This window comes from Heterocephalus glaber, unplaced genomic scaffold (genome assembly GCF_053883595.1).
Source record: "Heterocephalus glaber isolate CG9 unplaced genomic scaffold, H.glaber_assembly_v1.0 deba00001760, whole genome shotgun sequence".
Lineage (NCBI taxonomy): Eukaryota > Metazoa > Chordata > Mammalia > Rodentia > Bathyergidae > Heterocephalus > Heterocephalus glaber.
This window is the reverse complement of record NW_028258457.1, coordinates 7,519,157-7,535,414: the sequence shown is the minus strand read 5'-3', so window position 1 is coordinate 7,535,414 and position 16,258 is coordinate 7,519,157. Positions and strand designations below refer to the sequence as shown.

The following is a 16,258-nucleotide window of genomic DNA, read 5'->3' as shown; positions in this document are numbered from 1 at the left end:
ACTACAATTAGGTAAATATTAGCATTCTAATAGATTAAATAGGAGTTTGCCATGTAAGAATTACTATATGAGAAAAATGTGTTTCTATGTGATTTGGGAGAAAAGAAACAATCAAAGGCAGGAGTATCTAACCAATCAATTTTGATCCCAGCTTCATTGATATAACTTAGCAAGCAATATCTTGCAACAGTAACCTAGTGGTTCTACGACCTAAAGGATTTGGAATGTACTTTCTTTTTTTTCTCATAGCCAAGGTGAAATGTGGAATTTATTTCTTAATCATTTGTCTCATTTCTTCAGGTATAGAATAAAAAGATACTATACATGTCTAACCCATTTCATAGATGATGATGAATAAATAGGATATGAATAACTCTTAAAGCCACACTTTTTTTTTTGCTTAAATTCTTTTATTGGTGCATTTTAGGTATACAATACATTTACATTTATCTTTGGGTACCTGTACCTGTACATGATGTATCTTGGTTCTTATTTTTTCCCCATTCCCTGTGCTCCCTTCACCCACTCCACCCTTCTCTATTTACAAAGGCTTTGTTTCCCTTTTCTCCTTTTCTCATAATTTTTCCTTCCCCTTCTTTCCCTTACCCCTCCCCTCCCACTTCCCCTACCTCTTTGGACCTTTTCTTCCTATTTGAAATTATCAATTATTCATTTTAATCATTTAAATCCTTATTTATACTTTCAGTTTCTCACACTAGAGAAACTATTCAGTATTTACTCCTGTGTCCTATTTATTTCACTGAAGAGTATGGCCTCAATATGCACCCATTTAGCTATAAATGTCTCTACTTTCTTGTTCTTTATGGCTGAGTAGTACTCCATTTTGTAAAAACAAAACAAAACAAAACAAAAATCTTCTTTATCCAGTTTCCAGTTGATGGGCACTTGGGCTGTTTCCAAGCTTTAACTAATACAAACTGTGCCGCTATAAACATGGGTGCACATATATCTCTGTGGTATGATTCTTTTAATTCTTTTGGGAAGATCCCCAGCAGGGGAATAGCTGGGTCAAATGGGACCTCTAGCCCTAGTTCTTTGAGGTATCACCATACTGATTTCCACAGGAATTGCACCAGTCTGCACTCCCACCAACAATGGAGAAGGGTTCCTTTCTCTCCACACCCCCACCAGCATTTGTTACTGGTTGATTTCTTCATAGTAACCATGCTTTCTGGGGTGAGGTGGAATCTCAGTGTTGTTTTCATCTGGATCTCTCCAATGACCAGTGATGTTGAACATTTTTTCATATGCTTATTTGCTGCTTTTACTTCATTGTCTGAGAAATGTCTGTTCATTTCAGATGCCCATTTTTGAATTGGGTCTTTAAATTTGGGGGGGGTCTGATTTTTTTCAGTTCTTTATATATTCTAGATAGTAATCCTTCATCTCAGGTACAGCTGCTAAAAATTTTTTCCCACATTGTAGGTTGTCTCCTACCTCTGTTGCTGGTTTCTCTTGCAGTGCAGAAGCTTTTTAATAAGATGAGATCCCAGTTGTTGATTCTTTGTGCTAGTTCCCGTGCTACTGAGGTTCTGTTCATAAAGTCTTTTCCTATGCCAAAGTCTTCAAGAGTTCTACCTAACTTATCTTCCAGCAAGTTTAGTGTTTCTGTCTTAATATTTAGATCTTTAATCCACTTTGATCATAGCTTAGTGCATGGTGATAGGTATGGGTCTAGTTTTAATCTCTGACAGGTTGAAATCCAGTTTTTCCAACACCATTTATTAAATAGGCTCTCTTTCCTCCAATGAGGGTGGTTGGCTCCTTTGTCAAAGATGAGGTGGCTGAGTATGTCTGGAGTTATTTCTGCATCTTCTACTCTATTCCACTGATCCTCAGGTCTGTTTCTTTGCAAGTACCATGCTGTTTTTATCACAGTAGCTTTGTAGTATAGTTTCAAGTTGGGGATTGTGATACCCCCAGCCATATCTGTGTTGCCTAGAATTGCTTTTGCTATTCTAGGTCTCTTCTGGTTCCAAATGGATTTTTGGATTGTTTTCTCTAGTTCTGTGAAGTATATTTTTGGAATTTCAATCAGCATTGCATTAAATCTGTATAGTAATTTTGGAAGTATGGCCATCTTCACTATATTGGTTCTTCCTACCCAGGAACAAGGGATATCTTTCCATTTTCTTATATCCTCTTCAATCTCCTTTTTCAGAGTGCTGTCGTTTTCAGTGTAGAGGTCTTTTGCTTCCTTCGTTAGATCGATTCCTAGATATTTCATTTTTTTAGACGCTATTGTAAAAGGAATTATTTCCCAAATTTCTCTCTCAATGACTCTGCTATTTGCGTATAAGAAGGCTATTGTTTTCTGAATGTTGACCTTGAATCCAGCTACTCTACTATATCGGTCAATTAGGTCTAGAAGACTTTTGACCAAGTTTTTTGGGTCTTCTATGTGAAATATTTTATCATCAGCAAATAATGACAGTTTAACTTCTTCCTTTCCTGTCTTTATTCCTTTTGTTTCTTTCTCTTGTCTAATGGCTGTGGCTAATGTTTCCAGAACAAAATTGAACAGGAGTGGTGATAGAGGGCTTCCTTGTCTTGTTCCTGATTTTAGCGTGAAAGTTTTCAGTTTTTGACCATTTAGTATGATGTTGGCTGTTGGGTTTTTTTTTTTTTTTACATTTTGGCATTTATTAGCAAAAATGGTTCAGAAAAAGGAGTGGGTCAAAATTACAGAATAAGAGCTAAAAGTTATTTTTAGCTGTACTGTTTCTGGGGGACTTTAACCAGTCCTAAAACAGAACTTCTATGTATGTGTGTACACAGATTGAATTAAGGTGGGGGGAGAAATTAAACCAAAAATCTTAAAACTAGGAAATGATGGCCAGTGGGGAGAAAAGCCCCTAAACTGCTCAAGCATCACTGGCTGAAGTAGTCTTCCAGGCCCTCCATGTCCGCTTCCAGGGAGGAGTTTAAAGAGGACAGAGCAGAAGATGCATCCTTGGATTTCTGGACACTTGGTTTGGCTTGAGGAGTTTCTGGTTGGATGGATTCCTTCTTGATGTCTTTTCCACCATTTAGGATCCACTGGCTCTCATCAAAGAACTGACTGGGATGATTCAAGGAAAAGCCACAATCATCTACATTATGGATCATCTCGAAGTACTTCTGACAGGCTACCTGGTAATGTGTCCCCTTTATTAAATCCAGAATCTGGCTTATCCTTTGGGAAGAAATCTTGTATGACTGCAGCTTCTGCTTCAGCAGCTCCGGATCACTGTGATGGAATGGGCACCCGTGATAATCCCCTTGGCCTGGTGGATTGGTTAGAATAATTTTCATGCAACTGTAAGGTGTATAGTCTGTCCTCTTGCCTTCCTTTCTGAAGCTATGGCGGATATTGTAAGAGTAACCTCTATCAAACTTGTCCGGATCCATCTCTCCTCTGACAAATTCTCGCTTCCAGAACTCCAGAGCCTGCTCCAGGGTTAGGCCGATGCCCTTCAGGAAGAGCCCATACTGCATGCGGCCTCCATGTCGGAGGTGGTGGTTTTCCCGCAAGGCCTTGTGCAGCTGGCGCATGCAGGGTGGAAAGGACGTGGTCGAAAGCGAATCAATCTGATCTAAAGAAATCTTCCCTGTGTTTCCCTGTGTACTGTAATCCTAGCCAGCGTAGGAATGACTAAGGTGGCTGAGCAGAGGCTGAAGTCGCTTGTCTGACTGCATAGCAGGCAAAGATCGGGCAGTCAACGCCAAAGCCTTGGACAATTTTGCTCTAAATTCATTCAGAATACTTGCTACAATGTCCTTAAGTGGCACATAAGCAAAACCATCTTCTAAATAGACTCTCCTTCCTCGGAACAAATCCAGAGCATCACCAAACGGGCTCTTATACACTGATTCCAATTCCAACTGAGCCCCAGTTAGACTTACTGATGAGGTAATAATCTCCTGTTCTCGATGATTCTTCTCTTCATCACTTATAGCCTCAAACTGCAAATGGCTATCCTTCAAGAAATTTTGAATTTTATCCTTTGGTAAAATAGTGAATCGAAATTGGAGGAGATCCGTTTCTTGTTGAATGAACCAGCGTCTAAGATCCTCAGACTGACAATAAGCAAGGCGCAAAATAAAATGAGAAATATGATCCTTTCTTCGTGGTTCATATTCATCTTCTAAGTTTTCTCTGAAGGAAAACTTGAGCTTTCGAATTTCAGTCTCCAATTTACTCTGATATTGCTCAGTTCCTTTCACATAGCTCACACCAAGATTTTCGACTGTTTTTAGCAATTTAAGTCTATCAATAGCCAAGTTCTCAAACTCTATTAGAGATATGTTTTCAGAAGGTGGCTCCAGGTAAAACTGAAGACTATGTGGGTAACAAGCATTCTTCTGGTCTCCTGCCAACCTCAGCTTCCTCCGCTTTCCTCCAGAAAACTTGCATCTTGGTCACCTGCGAACACCCCAACGCGCGAAAACACAACTGACAGCTTCTTTTCTCAGGTGGCGGGGGCTGTTGGTTTTTTATAGATAGCCTTAATCAGGTTGAGATAAAGACCTTCTATTCCAATTTTCTGTAGTGTTTTTATCATGAATGGGTTTTGGAGTTTGTCAAATGCCTTTTCTGCATCTATAGATGATCATATGGTTTTTGTCCTTGACTCTGTTAATATAGTGTATTACATTTATTGATTTATGGATGTTGAACCATCCTTGCATCCCTGGGATAAATCCGACTTGGTCAGGGTGTATGATCTTCTTGATGACCATCTGTATTCTGTTTGCCAGTATCTTGTTGAGGATTTTTGCATCTATGTTCATTAGGGAGATTGGTCTGTAGTTCTCTTTTTGGGTTGGGACTTTCCCTGATTTTGGAATCAAAGTAACACTTGCCTCCAGGAATGAATTTGGAAACCTTGTTTCCCTTTCAATTTCCTTGATGAGTTTAAAGAGCAATGGGGATAGTTCTTTAAATGTCTTGTAGAATTCAGCAGTGAAGCCATCAGGACCTGGGCTTTTCTTTGTTGGTAAATTTTTTATTACACTTTCAATTTCACTCATTGTTATTGGGGTGTTTAGAATTTCTATATCTTCATTTAACTTTGGCAATTCATATGTATCTAGGAATCTGTCCATTTCTTCTGTATTTTCCGTTTTATTAGAGTACAGGTTCTCCAAGTAGGTATTGATGATCTTCTGGATTTCTGCTGGGTCTGTTGTGGCTTCACCTTTTTTATTCTTAATTGCATGGATTTGAGTCTTTTCTTTCCTTTTTTTGATAAGGTTGGCTAAAGGTTTATCAATTTTATTTATTCTTTTGAAAAACCAACTCTGATTCATTAATTTTTTGTATCATTCTCTTAGTCTCCATTGCATTGATTTCTGCTCAGATCTTTATAATTTCCTTTCTTGTACGAGCTTTGGGTTTGTTATCCTCTTCTTTTTCTAGGAGCTTAAGGCTCTGCATTAGGTTATTTAACTGAGTTCTCTCTGTTGTCCTACTATAGGCATTCACTGCTATGAATTTCCCGCGTAGAACTGCTTTCATTGTGTCCCATAGATTCCTGTATGTTGTACTGGCATTATCATTTACTTGTAGAAACTGTCTAATTTCTTCTTTAATTTCCTCTGTCACCCATTGGTTGTTCAGGAGGGTGTTATTCAATTTCCATGTGTTTGTGGGAGCTTTGCGGTTTCTTATGTTATTGACTTCCAATTTTATTGCACTATGGTCTGATAATATACAGGGGATAACTTCAGTTCTTTTACATTTACTTAGACATGTCCTATGAGCTAGCATGTGATCTATTTTGGAGAATGACCCATGTGCAGCTGAAAAGAATGTGTATTCTGATTTTGTGGAGTGGAACAGTCTGTAAACATCTATTAAGTCCATTTGTTCATTAGCTTGATTCATTTCTAGAATTTCATTGTTTTTTTTTTCTAGATGATCTGTTTATTTGTGATAGAGGGGTGTTGAGGTCCCCCACTACAATTGTATTAGTGCTTATTTGGTTTTTCATGCCCATTAATATTTCTTTTGTATAGTTGGGGGCATTTGTATTTGGTACATAGATATTTAGGATTGTCATCTCTTCCTCCTGGATTGTTCCCTTCACAAGGATGTAGTGACTATCTTTGTCTCTCTGAATAAGTTTTGGTTTGAAATCTACTTTGTCTGCAAATAAGATTGCTACACCTGCTTTTTTCTGGATTCCTGTGACATGGAGAACTGTTTTCCATCCTTTTACTTTCAGTCTATGAATTTCCTTTTGAGTTAGGTGTGTGTCTTGTATACAGCATATTGCTGGATTTTGCTTCTTAATCCATTCTGTCAGTCTATTTCTTTTGATTGGTGAATTGAGACCATTAACATTGATGTTTATAATTGATAGATATTGACTCATCCTTGTCATGATGTTTTACTGTTGTTGTCTTTTATTTCTTATTTTTCCCCCTTTCCCTTTAGTGTCTTACTTTGCCTGTTGGTTTCCCTCTGTTGGAGCTCATGGAGTTGTGACCTTCATTGTCTTTTTCTAGGATATTGCTTAAAATTGTTTGGAGTGCTGTTTTGGTGTTCATGAAATTTCTCAGGTGTTCTTTGTAGTGGAAGTATCTAATTTCCCCATAGATTTTGAAAGATAATTTTGCAGGCTACAACAGTCTAGGTTGGAAGTTATTTTCTTTTAGGGCTTAAAATACTTCACTCCAGGCTCTCCTTGATTTGAGGGATTGTGTTGAGAAATCTGCTGTGATTCTGATGGGCTTTCCTTTGTAGGTGATTTGTTTCTTTTCTCTGCCTGCCTGTAGAATTTTGTTCTTCTGTTGGGTTTCTGGGATCTTGACTATTGTATGTCTAGGTGTACATTTTTTTTGATCATGGCTAGTTGGAATTCTATATGCCTCACTTATCTGTATGTCCAATTCTCTACCTCTGTCTGGGAAGTTTTCTACTATTACTTATGTGAACAGTTTTTTATGTCAATTGTACTTTCTCCTGTTTTTTTGTGGACTCCTATCAGTCTTATGTTATTCTTCTTTGCATCATCTAGCAGCTGCTGGATTGATTTCTCATGGTCCCTTACTATCTTTAAAAAGTCTCTGTTTTCATGGTCCTTAACTGCAATCCTGTCTTCTATATCTGATATTCTGTCTTCAGATTCCCTTAATCTGCTCTGCATGCTTTCAGTGGAGTTTTTAATCTCCTGAATACCTGTTTGAATCTGTTTCATGGATTCCATTTCTTTCTTATGTTGGGCGATCATGGTTTCCATTTCTTTCTTATGCTGGGAATTCCTGGCTTCCAGCATGTTTCTGAGCTCATCTATTTTTTTATCAGTTTCTGTTCTAGAGCCTCTAATCACGTCTTTCACTCTGCTCACCATCTCTGTAGTTATCTGGGAGATTATTTCTGCTTTGAATTTTTCTAGAGCCTCATTCATCTGTTTTGTTACTTCCTATGCTACCAGTTCAGGGTGTCCAGGTGGTTGACTATCAGACTTTTCCACCTCTTTTCCCTCAGAATTTGCCTTTGGTGGGGGTGGAAGTCTGAGTTTTTGCCTTCCTTAAATGTCTTCTCATTTTTGTTTTTGGTACTGTCCTTGGTTTAATTCCTGGGTTGATATTTCAAAATTGCTTAATGTAGGTATCTTTGTTGCTTGTGTTTAAAACCCTTGTGGAATGATTGCTTTTCAGAGGTGTCTTCCAGATATAGCTGGTGTTTAGGTTTTGAGACTCTAATGACTCTGAGGCTATTTCATTTTCATTATACCAGGAAGGAAAACTGATTAGATCAATCACAACATCTTAGCCCAAATGATACAATCAGCAATACCATAGCACCAAGCACAGCTTAGAAAATGACAATTTGTGGTAGTTATTAATCTATCACATTTAACTGTGTGAATTAAATCAAAACTGAGGACCAACCCAACATATGGTTATAGTGAATAAACTCTTCAGTATAGCAACTTTACCCTTTGGGATGGGGAGTTAGAAGGCTTTTGGGAGGGAGGGACAGGTAGAACGATCAGGAAAGATTAGTGGTGAGGCCAGAAGACACAGGAAGATCACACAAACTCTAAGAAATTGTTAAAAGCAAGAGGAAAAGGCAGAATGAAAGAACACAGATGTGAACAGAACCACCTGACAGCAATAGGGAGGCTAGATACTGTATTTACTTTCCTTTAAAACTAATGATAATCAAGAGAAGGAAAAAGAGAAGAAAAGAAAAATAAAGGAGAAATCCAAATTCAGTCCAGAAAGGAACAAATAGGGAGATGAAGAGCAATGTGGGACAATGAGATGAGAGAGAGAGAGAGAGAGAGAGAGAGAGAGAGAGAGAGAGAGAGGATAAAAGAAAGAAAAAAAGAAATGTGAAAATTTGAAAAGAGTACAAAAAAGTAAAAATTAAGAATTTAAAAAAAAGAATTAAAAATAAGAATCAAGATGCATCATGTAAAGGTAAAAGTTCCCAATGAGAAATGTAAATGTGTTGTATACCTAAAATGTACCAATAAAAGAATTTAAGTAATTAGAAAAAAAAGAATTAAAAATAAGAGAACACATTTTTTTTTCTTTTTTGCAAATAACCAAAAATAAAAATGATGGTCCTCCTTCAGGGTATGTCTCTGCTGTCACAGTAGGCAATGTAGGCAGCTGTGTGCATATACAAGTCAGTGAGTCTCAGCAAGCCAGTAGCAGACCCGTGAGCTTCACGCAGATTTCTAGCTGCTAGTCCCAAGTTGAGCTCCCTGTTCTCCTGCAGGGTTGAACTCTGCAAAGTTCTACTGCAGGTTCCAGTTGCCCTTCCCCTGAAGATAGTGCAGGTTCCAATGGGAGGTGATGATTCCTCCAACTTACCAAGCACGGTGATCTGGTGTGCCTTTATTGCAGAGATTCTCTTCACTTTTCTGCTGAGCTTCAGTTTTCACTGAGGCACATGAGAGGCCCTCTTTCTGTTGCTAACTTCTGCTCTATCTTATGGTGCACAGGACAAGGGCCTTTATAATCCCCTGTGCCTCTATAGTATGGAACCACGTAGCAGAAGAGCCAGGAGGCCGGGGGGGGGGGGGCGGGTGGTGGTGACGCGGACGACGGGGGTGGAGGGGAGCGGGACTGGGCCTTGCAGGCACCTGCAAGGCTAGGCGGAGCACGAGACGGGGCAGGGGCTCCAAGCCGCACCTGGGACCTCACCGTGCCATGGGTGGAGCCCAGAATGGAGCCGGGGGCTTCACGCTGCCTGGCTCCTCAGCTTGCGCTGGTTGGTCGCGCCGAGTGGATAGCGGGACAGGGCAGGGGGTCCAAGCTGCGCCTCAAAGTTTATTGTTTAAATACACACTTTTTTTAAAAAGAGAGAAGAGCTTTTCTGCTTCTGTCCAGCATCGCGTGCGTGCGCTTGCCTCCGAGCCCAACCATGTCTTCTCACAAGACTTTCAGAATCACTCGATTCCTAGCCAAGAAACAAAAGCAGAATCATCCCATTCCTCAATGGATTCGGATGAAGACTGGTAATAAAATCAGGTACAACTCCAAGAGGAGACACTGGAGGAGGACCAACCTGGGACTGTAAAGAATTGAACATGAGATGCAGCATATTTCTCTCCCCGGAGTCACAAAATGATACATTCTTTATCATGGTCGAGATTACATTACCATATCAAGCTTAAATACGGTTGAATGTGCTTAATCAGGAATCTTGTTCTGCGATCACACTGAGTTAACAATAAATGCTTTGAAACCTTTAAAAAAAGAGAGAGAAGTCCAAATAAATAACCTACCAATGTATTTCAAAGTCTTAGAAAAACAAGACCAATCTAAATCCAATTGTAGTAAGACAAAGGAAATTATAAAGATCAGATGGAAATTAATGAAACAGACAAAGAAATAATAGAAAGAATCAGTGAAACAAAGAACTGGTTCCTTAAAAGAACAACAACAAAAAAATAGACAAGCCCTCATTCAAACTTATCAATAGAACGCAACGAATGACCCACATTACTTAGAAATGAAAAAGACAAAGTCTTAACAGTGCCAAAATTTAGAAGAGTGTTAATAACTACTTCAACAATGTCTACCTCAATATTAACTTGGAAAATCTATAGGAAGTATGTAGATTCCTAGATACATATGAATTACCAAACTGAACCAAGAACATTTTTTTTTTTAAAAGTCTGAACAGGTCAATAACAGGCAATGAAATTAAGGCAGTAAGAAAAAAACAAAAACTCCCAACTACTTCCAAAATGATGGAAGCCCAGTGGATTCACTGCTGAATTCCACAAGAACTTCACGGAAGATCTACTATTAATACTCCTCAAATCCTCTAATGAAACTTAGAGGGACAAAGTCCTGTCTATGGCCATACTACCCTGAACTCACCCTATCTTATCTGATCTTGGAAGAAGTCCTGTCAAACTCCATCCTGGAAGCTAGAATTACCTTGATTCTAAACTGAGACAGGGACTTAAATAAAAAGAGCAAAATACAGGCCTATCTCTTCAATGACCATAGAAGCAAGGACAAAAGTTACATGACCATTTCAAAAGATGCAAAAAAATCTTGTGATGAAATTCAATATCCTTCATGATTAAAAACAAAAACCTGAAGAAAATATTTAGAAGGACCTTATCTCAATCTGATGAAAGCAAATTATGACAAATTTACTGCCAATATAATAAAAGATGGGGTAACCTTTCAGTTTTTCCTCTAAAGTCAAGAACAGCACTAGAATATCCATTATCACCACTCATGCTCAATACAGTACTACTCAAAGCTTTCACGAGAGTACTTAGGCAATAGAAAGAAATAAAATTAATACATATAGGAAAGGAAGAAGACTATTTATAATTATCCACAAACGACACACTGCTCTACATAGAAGACCCAAAAAATTCCACCAAAAAACTCCTAAATCTAATAAGCAAATTTAGTAATGTAGTATGCTACAAAATCAACAGACATGGGCCGGGGATTTATCTCAGTGGTTCCGGTGCCTGCCGCGCAAGTGCAAGGTCCTGAGTTAGAGCCCTGGTACCAAAAACAAAAACACAAAATCAACAGACAAAAATCAATTATGTTCCTGTATACCAATAATGAATCCACCAAAAGAAATTAGGAAAACAATACCATTCACAACAGCTTCTAAAAATTAAGTACTTAGGAATTAACCTAGCAAAGGAAGGGAAAGGATACTATAACAAAGTCATAGTACTGTGAAAAAGGAGATTGAAGAGAACATCAGAAATTGCAAAGCTATGCCCTACTCCTGGGTAAGCAGAACCCATATTGTCTAAATGGCCATATTACAAGAACGAATAGTATCAATATTTAATCCAATCCCATCTCTCCATCTCTCAAATGACCAGTGATGCTGAACATTTTTTTCATATATTTATTGCTGTTTCTAATTCTTTATCTGAGAAGGGTCTTTTTATTTCAGATGCCCATTTTTTGCAATGGGTCTTTAAATTTGAATGGTGTGCCAGGGATTTAGCTCAGTGGTTTTTCTGCCTGCTGTGCAAGTGCAAGGACCCAAGTTCGATCCCCGATACAAAAAAAATAAAAACTAAATTTGAAGGGTCTGATTTTTTTTGAGTTCTTTACATATTCTAGATAATATTCCTTTATCTGAATAGCTGGTAAAAAAAATTTTCCCACTCTGTGTGTTGTCTCTTTACTCTGTTGGTTTCTTTCTTTTTTTTTTTTTTTTACTCCGTTGGTTTCTCTTGCTGTTCAAAAGCTTTTTAATAAGATAAGGTCCCAGTTGTTGATTCTTTTTAGTGTTTCCCCTGTGGTCTCAGTTTTGTTCATGAAGTCTTTGCCTATTCCTTTGTCCTCATGCATTCTACCTATTTTCTCTTCCAGCAGATTTAGTGTTTCTGTTTTAATACTTAGATCTTTGATCCATTTTGATTTTAGGTTAGTGCATGGTAAAAGATATGGGTCTAGTTTCAATCTTTGGCATGTGGAAAGCCAGTTTTTCCAGCACCGTTTATTAAAGAGGCTACCTTTCTTCCAGCGAAGGTGTTTGGCTCCTTTGTCAAAGATAAGGTGGCTGAATGTGTTTGGAGTTGTTTCTGCATCTTCTAGTCTGCTTCATTGATCCTCAGGTCTGTTCTTTTGCCAGTACCATGCTGTTTTTATCATAGTAGCTTTGTAGTATAATTTTGAATCAGGGATCGTGATACCCCATGCCTTGCCTTTGTTGCTCCTAATTGTCTTTGCTATTCTAAGTCTCTTCTGGTTCCAAATGAATTTTGTGATTGTTATTTCTAATTCTGTGAAATACTCTGTTGGAATTTTCATTGGAAATGTATTGAATCTCTATAACAATTTTGGAAGCATGACCATTTTCACTATATTGGTTCTTCCTATCCAAGAAGAAGGGATATTTTTCCATTTTCTGATATCCTCTTCAATCTCCTTTTACGGAGTACCATAGTTTTTAATGTAGAGGTCTTTTACTTCCTTTGTTAGATTGAATCCTAGGTATTTCTCTCTGAGTCTGTTATTTGTGTACATGAAGGGAATTTATTTTTGAGTGTTGACTTTATATGCAGCTCTGCCACTGAATTTGGTTTTCAAATCTAAAAGTCTTTTGGTGGAGTTCTTGGGGTCTTCTATGTAGAGTATCATGTCATCGCAAATAATGATAATTTAACTTCTTTCTTTCCTATCCTTATTCCTTTTATTTCTTTCTCTTTCTAATTGATCTGGCTAATATTTCCACAACTATATTGAACAAGAGTGGTGATCATGGACATCCTTGTCTTCCATCTCACTCTAGAAAAAATGGCTGCTATCAAGAAACCAACAAATAACAAATGTTGGAGGGGCTGTGGGGGAAAAGGAACCCTTCTCTCCTGCTTGTGAGAGTATAGATTGGTGCAACCACTGTGGAAATCTGTGTGAAGAGTTCTCAAAAAACTAAAACTAGAGGTTCCATTTGACCCAGCCACACCTCTTCTTGGTATCTTCCCAAAAGACTTAAAAGCATCATACCACAGGAATATATGCACACTCATATTTATAGCAGCACAGTTTGCAATAGCTAAATCATGGAAACAGCCCAAATGCCCATCAAATGATGAGTAGATAAAAAAGATGCATTTTTTATACAACTCTGTCATAAAGAAGGATGAGCTTCAGGTATATATAGCTAAATAGATGGACCTTGAGACCATACTCTTAAATGAAATAAATTGGACACACATGTTTAAATATCACATTGTTTCTCTGGTGTGAGAAACTGAATGTGGAAATAAGGACTGCGATGTACAATGGATGTTGGGAAATGGAAAGAAGGTATTCAATGGGAAGGGGAACAAGGGAGGGGGAAGGGAGAAAGGAGGGAAGGAATAAGAAAAAAGTGAACACAGAAGAAACAATGCAAACAAAGCTTTTATACATAAGGAGGGGAGGGGCTTGAGAGGGGAATGGGATAAAATAAAATAAAATTTATTAAAATAATAATAAACTAGCCGGGGATTTAGCTCAGTGGTTCCGGTGCCTGCCTTGCAAGTGCAAGGTCCCAAGTTCAATCCCAGTACCCCAAAAAATAAAAATAAATAAATAAAATAATAATAAACTAGTTGATGAAATGCAAAAAATATTTAATGTGATCCCAATTAAAATACTAAAAGTATCCCTCACAGAACTAGGAAAAATATTCCTAAAATTTATATAGAACAAAAAGAGACCTAGAATAGCAAAAGCAATCTTGGGCAACAAGAGCAAAGCAGAAAGGATTACAGTCCTGGATTTCAAGTTATATCACAAAGCTAGAGTGAAAAAAACAGCATGATACTGGCAAAAAAATTAGACACATGTGGATCAGAATGGAACATGCAGAAACAATCCCAGGCACATTCAGTCATCTGATCATTGAAAGAGGAAAAAACATATGCTGGAGAAAAGATAGGCTTTTTTGTTTTTGGTTTTTTGGGGGGTTTTTTGGTACCTGGGATCAAACTCGGGTCCTTATGAGATAAGCTTTTTAAACAAATGATGCTGGGAAAACTGGATACCTACATGCAGACAATTGAATCTAGACCCATATCTCTCACCATGTACTAAAATGAAAGTAAAATGGATCGAAGGCATGGATATCAAAACAGAAACAATCTCCTGGAAGATAAAACAGCTAAAACTTTTCAAGACATGGGCATAGGTAAAGATTTTTTGAACTGAACCCCAATTACACAAGAAATAACATCAGAATCAAGAAATGGGATTACTATATATCAAATTGAATCTTCTGCACATTAATGGAAACAATCAATAGATCGAAAAGACAACCTCCAGAATGGGTTAAAATTATTTGCCAGCTGCTCTTCAGACAGAAAACTAATATCTAGAATATACAAAGAACTAAAAAAGAAAAATTAGACCGCCTCAAATAAAAGACCTTTTCAAAAACTTGGTATTTGAAATACATAAACAATTGTCAGAAGTAGTAAATAAATACATGAAGGCCGGGGATTTAGCTCAGTGATTTCGCTGCCTGCTATGCAAGGAAAGACCCGAGTTCAATCCGCGGTACCAAAAAAATAAATAAACACATAAATAAATAAATACATGAAAAGTGTTCACCATCATTGGCCATGAGTGAAATGAAATCAAAACACTGAAATACTATCTTACTCCAGAATGGCTATCATCAAGAAATCAAATAACAAATACTGGCCAGGATGCAATGAGAAAGGAACTCTTACACCTTGTTGGTGGGGATGTAAATTAGTACAGTGTGGAGATTCTTCAGAAAACTAAAGCCAGAAATTCCATCTGGCCTAGCTATTCCCCTTCTAGATATCTTCCTGAAAGTATTAAGGATATCATATGACAGGTATACATGCATACTCATGTTTATAGCAGCATAAATCATAATAGCTAAATTTTGGAAGCTGTCTACATGTTCATCAACAGATGAATGGATAAAGAAAGTGTGGCATATGTAAACAATGGAATACTTACCCAGCCACAAAGGATAAATTCAAGTCATTTGTAGGAAAATGACTGTAACTGAAGACAAGTTTAAAGTGATGTAAATAAGATATACAAATACAAATATCACATGGCTTTTCTTATATGAGAAAACCAAAGTATAAATAATGCAAAGAACAAAATATAAGATAAATAATTTTAAATGGAAAGATAGCTCTGAAATGAGAAGGGAAACTAGAGATGAAGAGAGGAAAGAGGGAAAGGAGGAGAAAAGAAAGTAAAAAGAATTAAGACACATTATGTAAGACAGTCATGGTGGTGCACACCTGTAATCCGAGTTTGGGAGGCTGGGGAGGTGAAAAGTTAGCTGGAGGATAAGATCAGTTTCAGATCTGTTCATTTGAGATTTGAGCCATCAGATGAGAGGAGTCTGGAGCTCCAGAGGCAGCCAGGAGGAGAAGACAAACTGGACGGCGGAGGTAAGGAGGCCACCTGAACCTGAGCAGAAGAGCAGTCCAGGGAAAGGGGTCAGGCAAGGCCACACCGAGGCGAGCTTCGCATACAGGTATTTAAAGCCAAGAAGCTGCACAAGGTGACCAAGGTATGGACCCAGAGGAGCAAAGGCCGAGCCCGGGGAAGGGGCTGAAGTGGAGACACCGGAAATAACACATCTAACTGGGGTGTGGTGGCTCAGGACCCACACTTCCTCCTGCATAATGGGCTTCATTCTGAGGCCTGAATGATGCTGAAAACAACAGAAATACCAGGAAGGTAGTGGTTGTACTATATTGTTCAGCAAATAGTGAGTGACAAGAGCACTTGGGAGGCTGAGGCAGGAGGACCACAAGTTTGAGGCCAACCTGGGCAACTTAACAAGACACTGTTTCCACATTTTTTAAAATTGTTTTTTAAGGGTGTGGATGTGGCTCAAGGTTAGAGCACTTGCTTAGCATGTGGCAAGCTCTCGTTCAGTTCTTAGCAAAACTTAGTTCCCTGAAAACCTGCACCAGTGTCTAAGGGCCATTTATCAGATTATCTGTTTATCCACAGTCTGTCTGACTGTCTGTCTCTGTCTCTCTCTCTCTCTCTCTGTATCTCTCAGTAATGGGAATGGAACCAGGGCCTTTGCACTGAGCTACATTCTCAGCCTTTTCTTTACTTTTTACTTTGAGACAAGGTCTCACTAAGTTGCCCAGACTGGGCAGAAACTTGAGATCTTCCTGCTTCAGCCTCCCAGAGTGCAGGGATTATTGGATGTGCCACCATTCCTGGCATGTTTTAATTTTCCATCCCCACCAGAGCAGTAGGCCTGTTTGCGTCCAACCCAGAAAAGCTAACCGTG

General features: G+C 38.3%; 1 protein-coding gene and 2 pseudogenes across 1 annotated transcript; 1 reads left to right on the top strand and 2 right to left on the bottom strand.

The window, feature by feature from the left end:
* Positions 1-328: 328 nt before the first annotated feature.
* On the bottom strand, positions 329-3,555 carry LOC101710308 (DNA primase large subunit). The gene has a single exon (XM_087201410.1). It carries the CDS (start codon positions 3,553-3,555, stop codon positions 2,893-2,895), a length of 663 nt encoding a protein of 220 aa, XP_087057536.1. The 3' UTR covers positions 329-2,892.
* Positions 3,556-3,636: 81 nt separating this feature from the next.
* On the bottom strand, positions 3,637-9,176 carry LOC147821206 (DNA primase large subunit pseudogene; annotated as a pseudogene).
* Positions 9,177-9,383: 207 nt separating this feature from the next.
* On the top strand, positions 9,384-9,583 carry LOC101720171 (large ribosomal subunit protein eL39 pseudogene; annotated as a pseudogene).
* Positions 9,584-16,258: the final 6,675 nt, after the last annotated feature.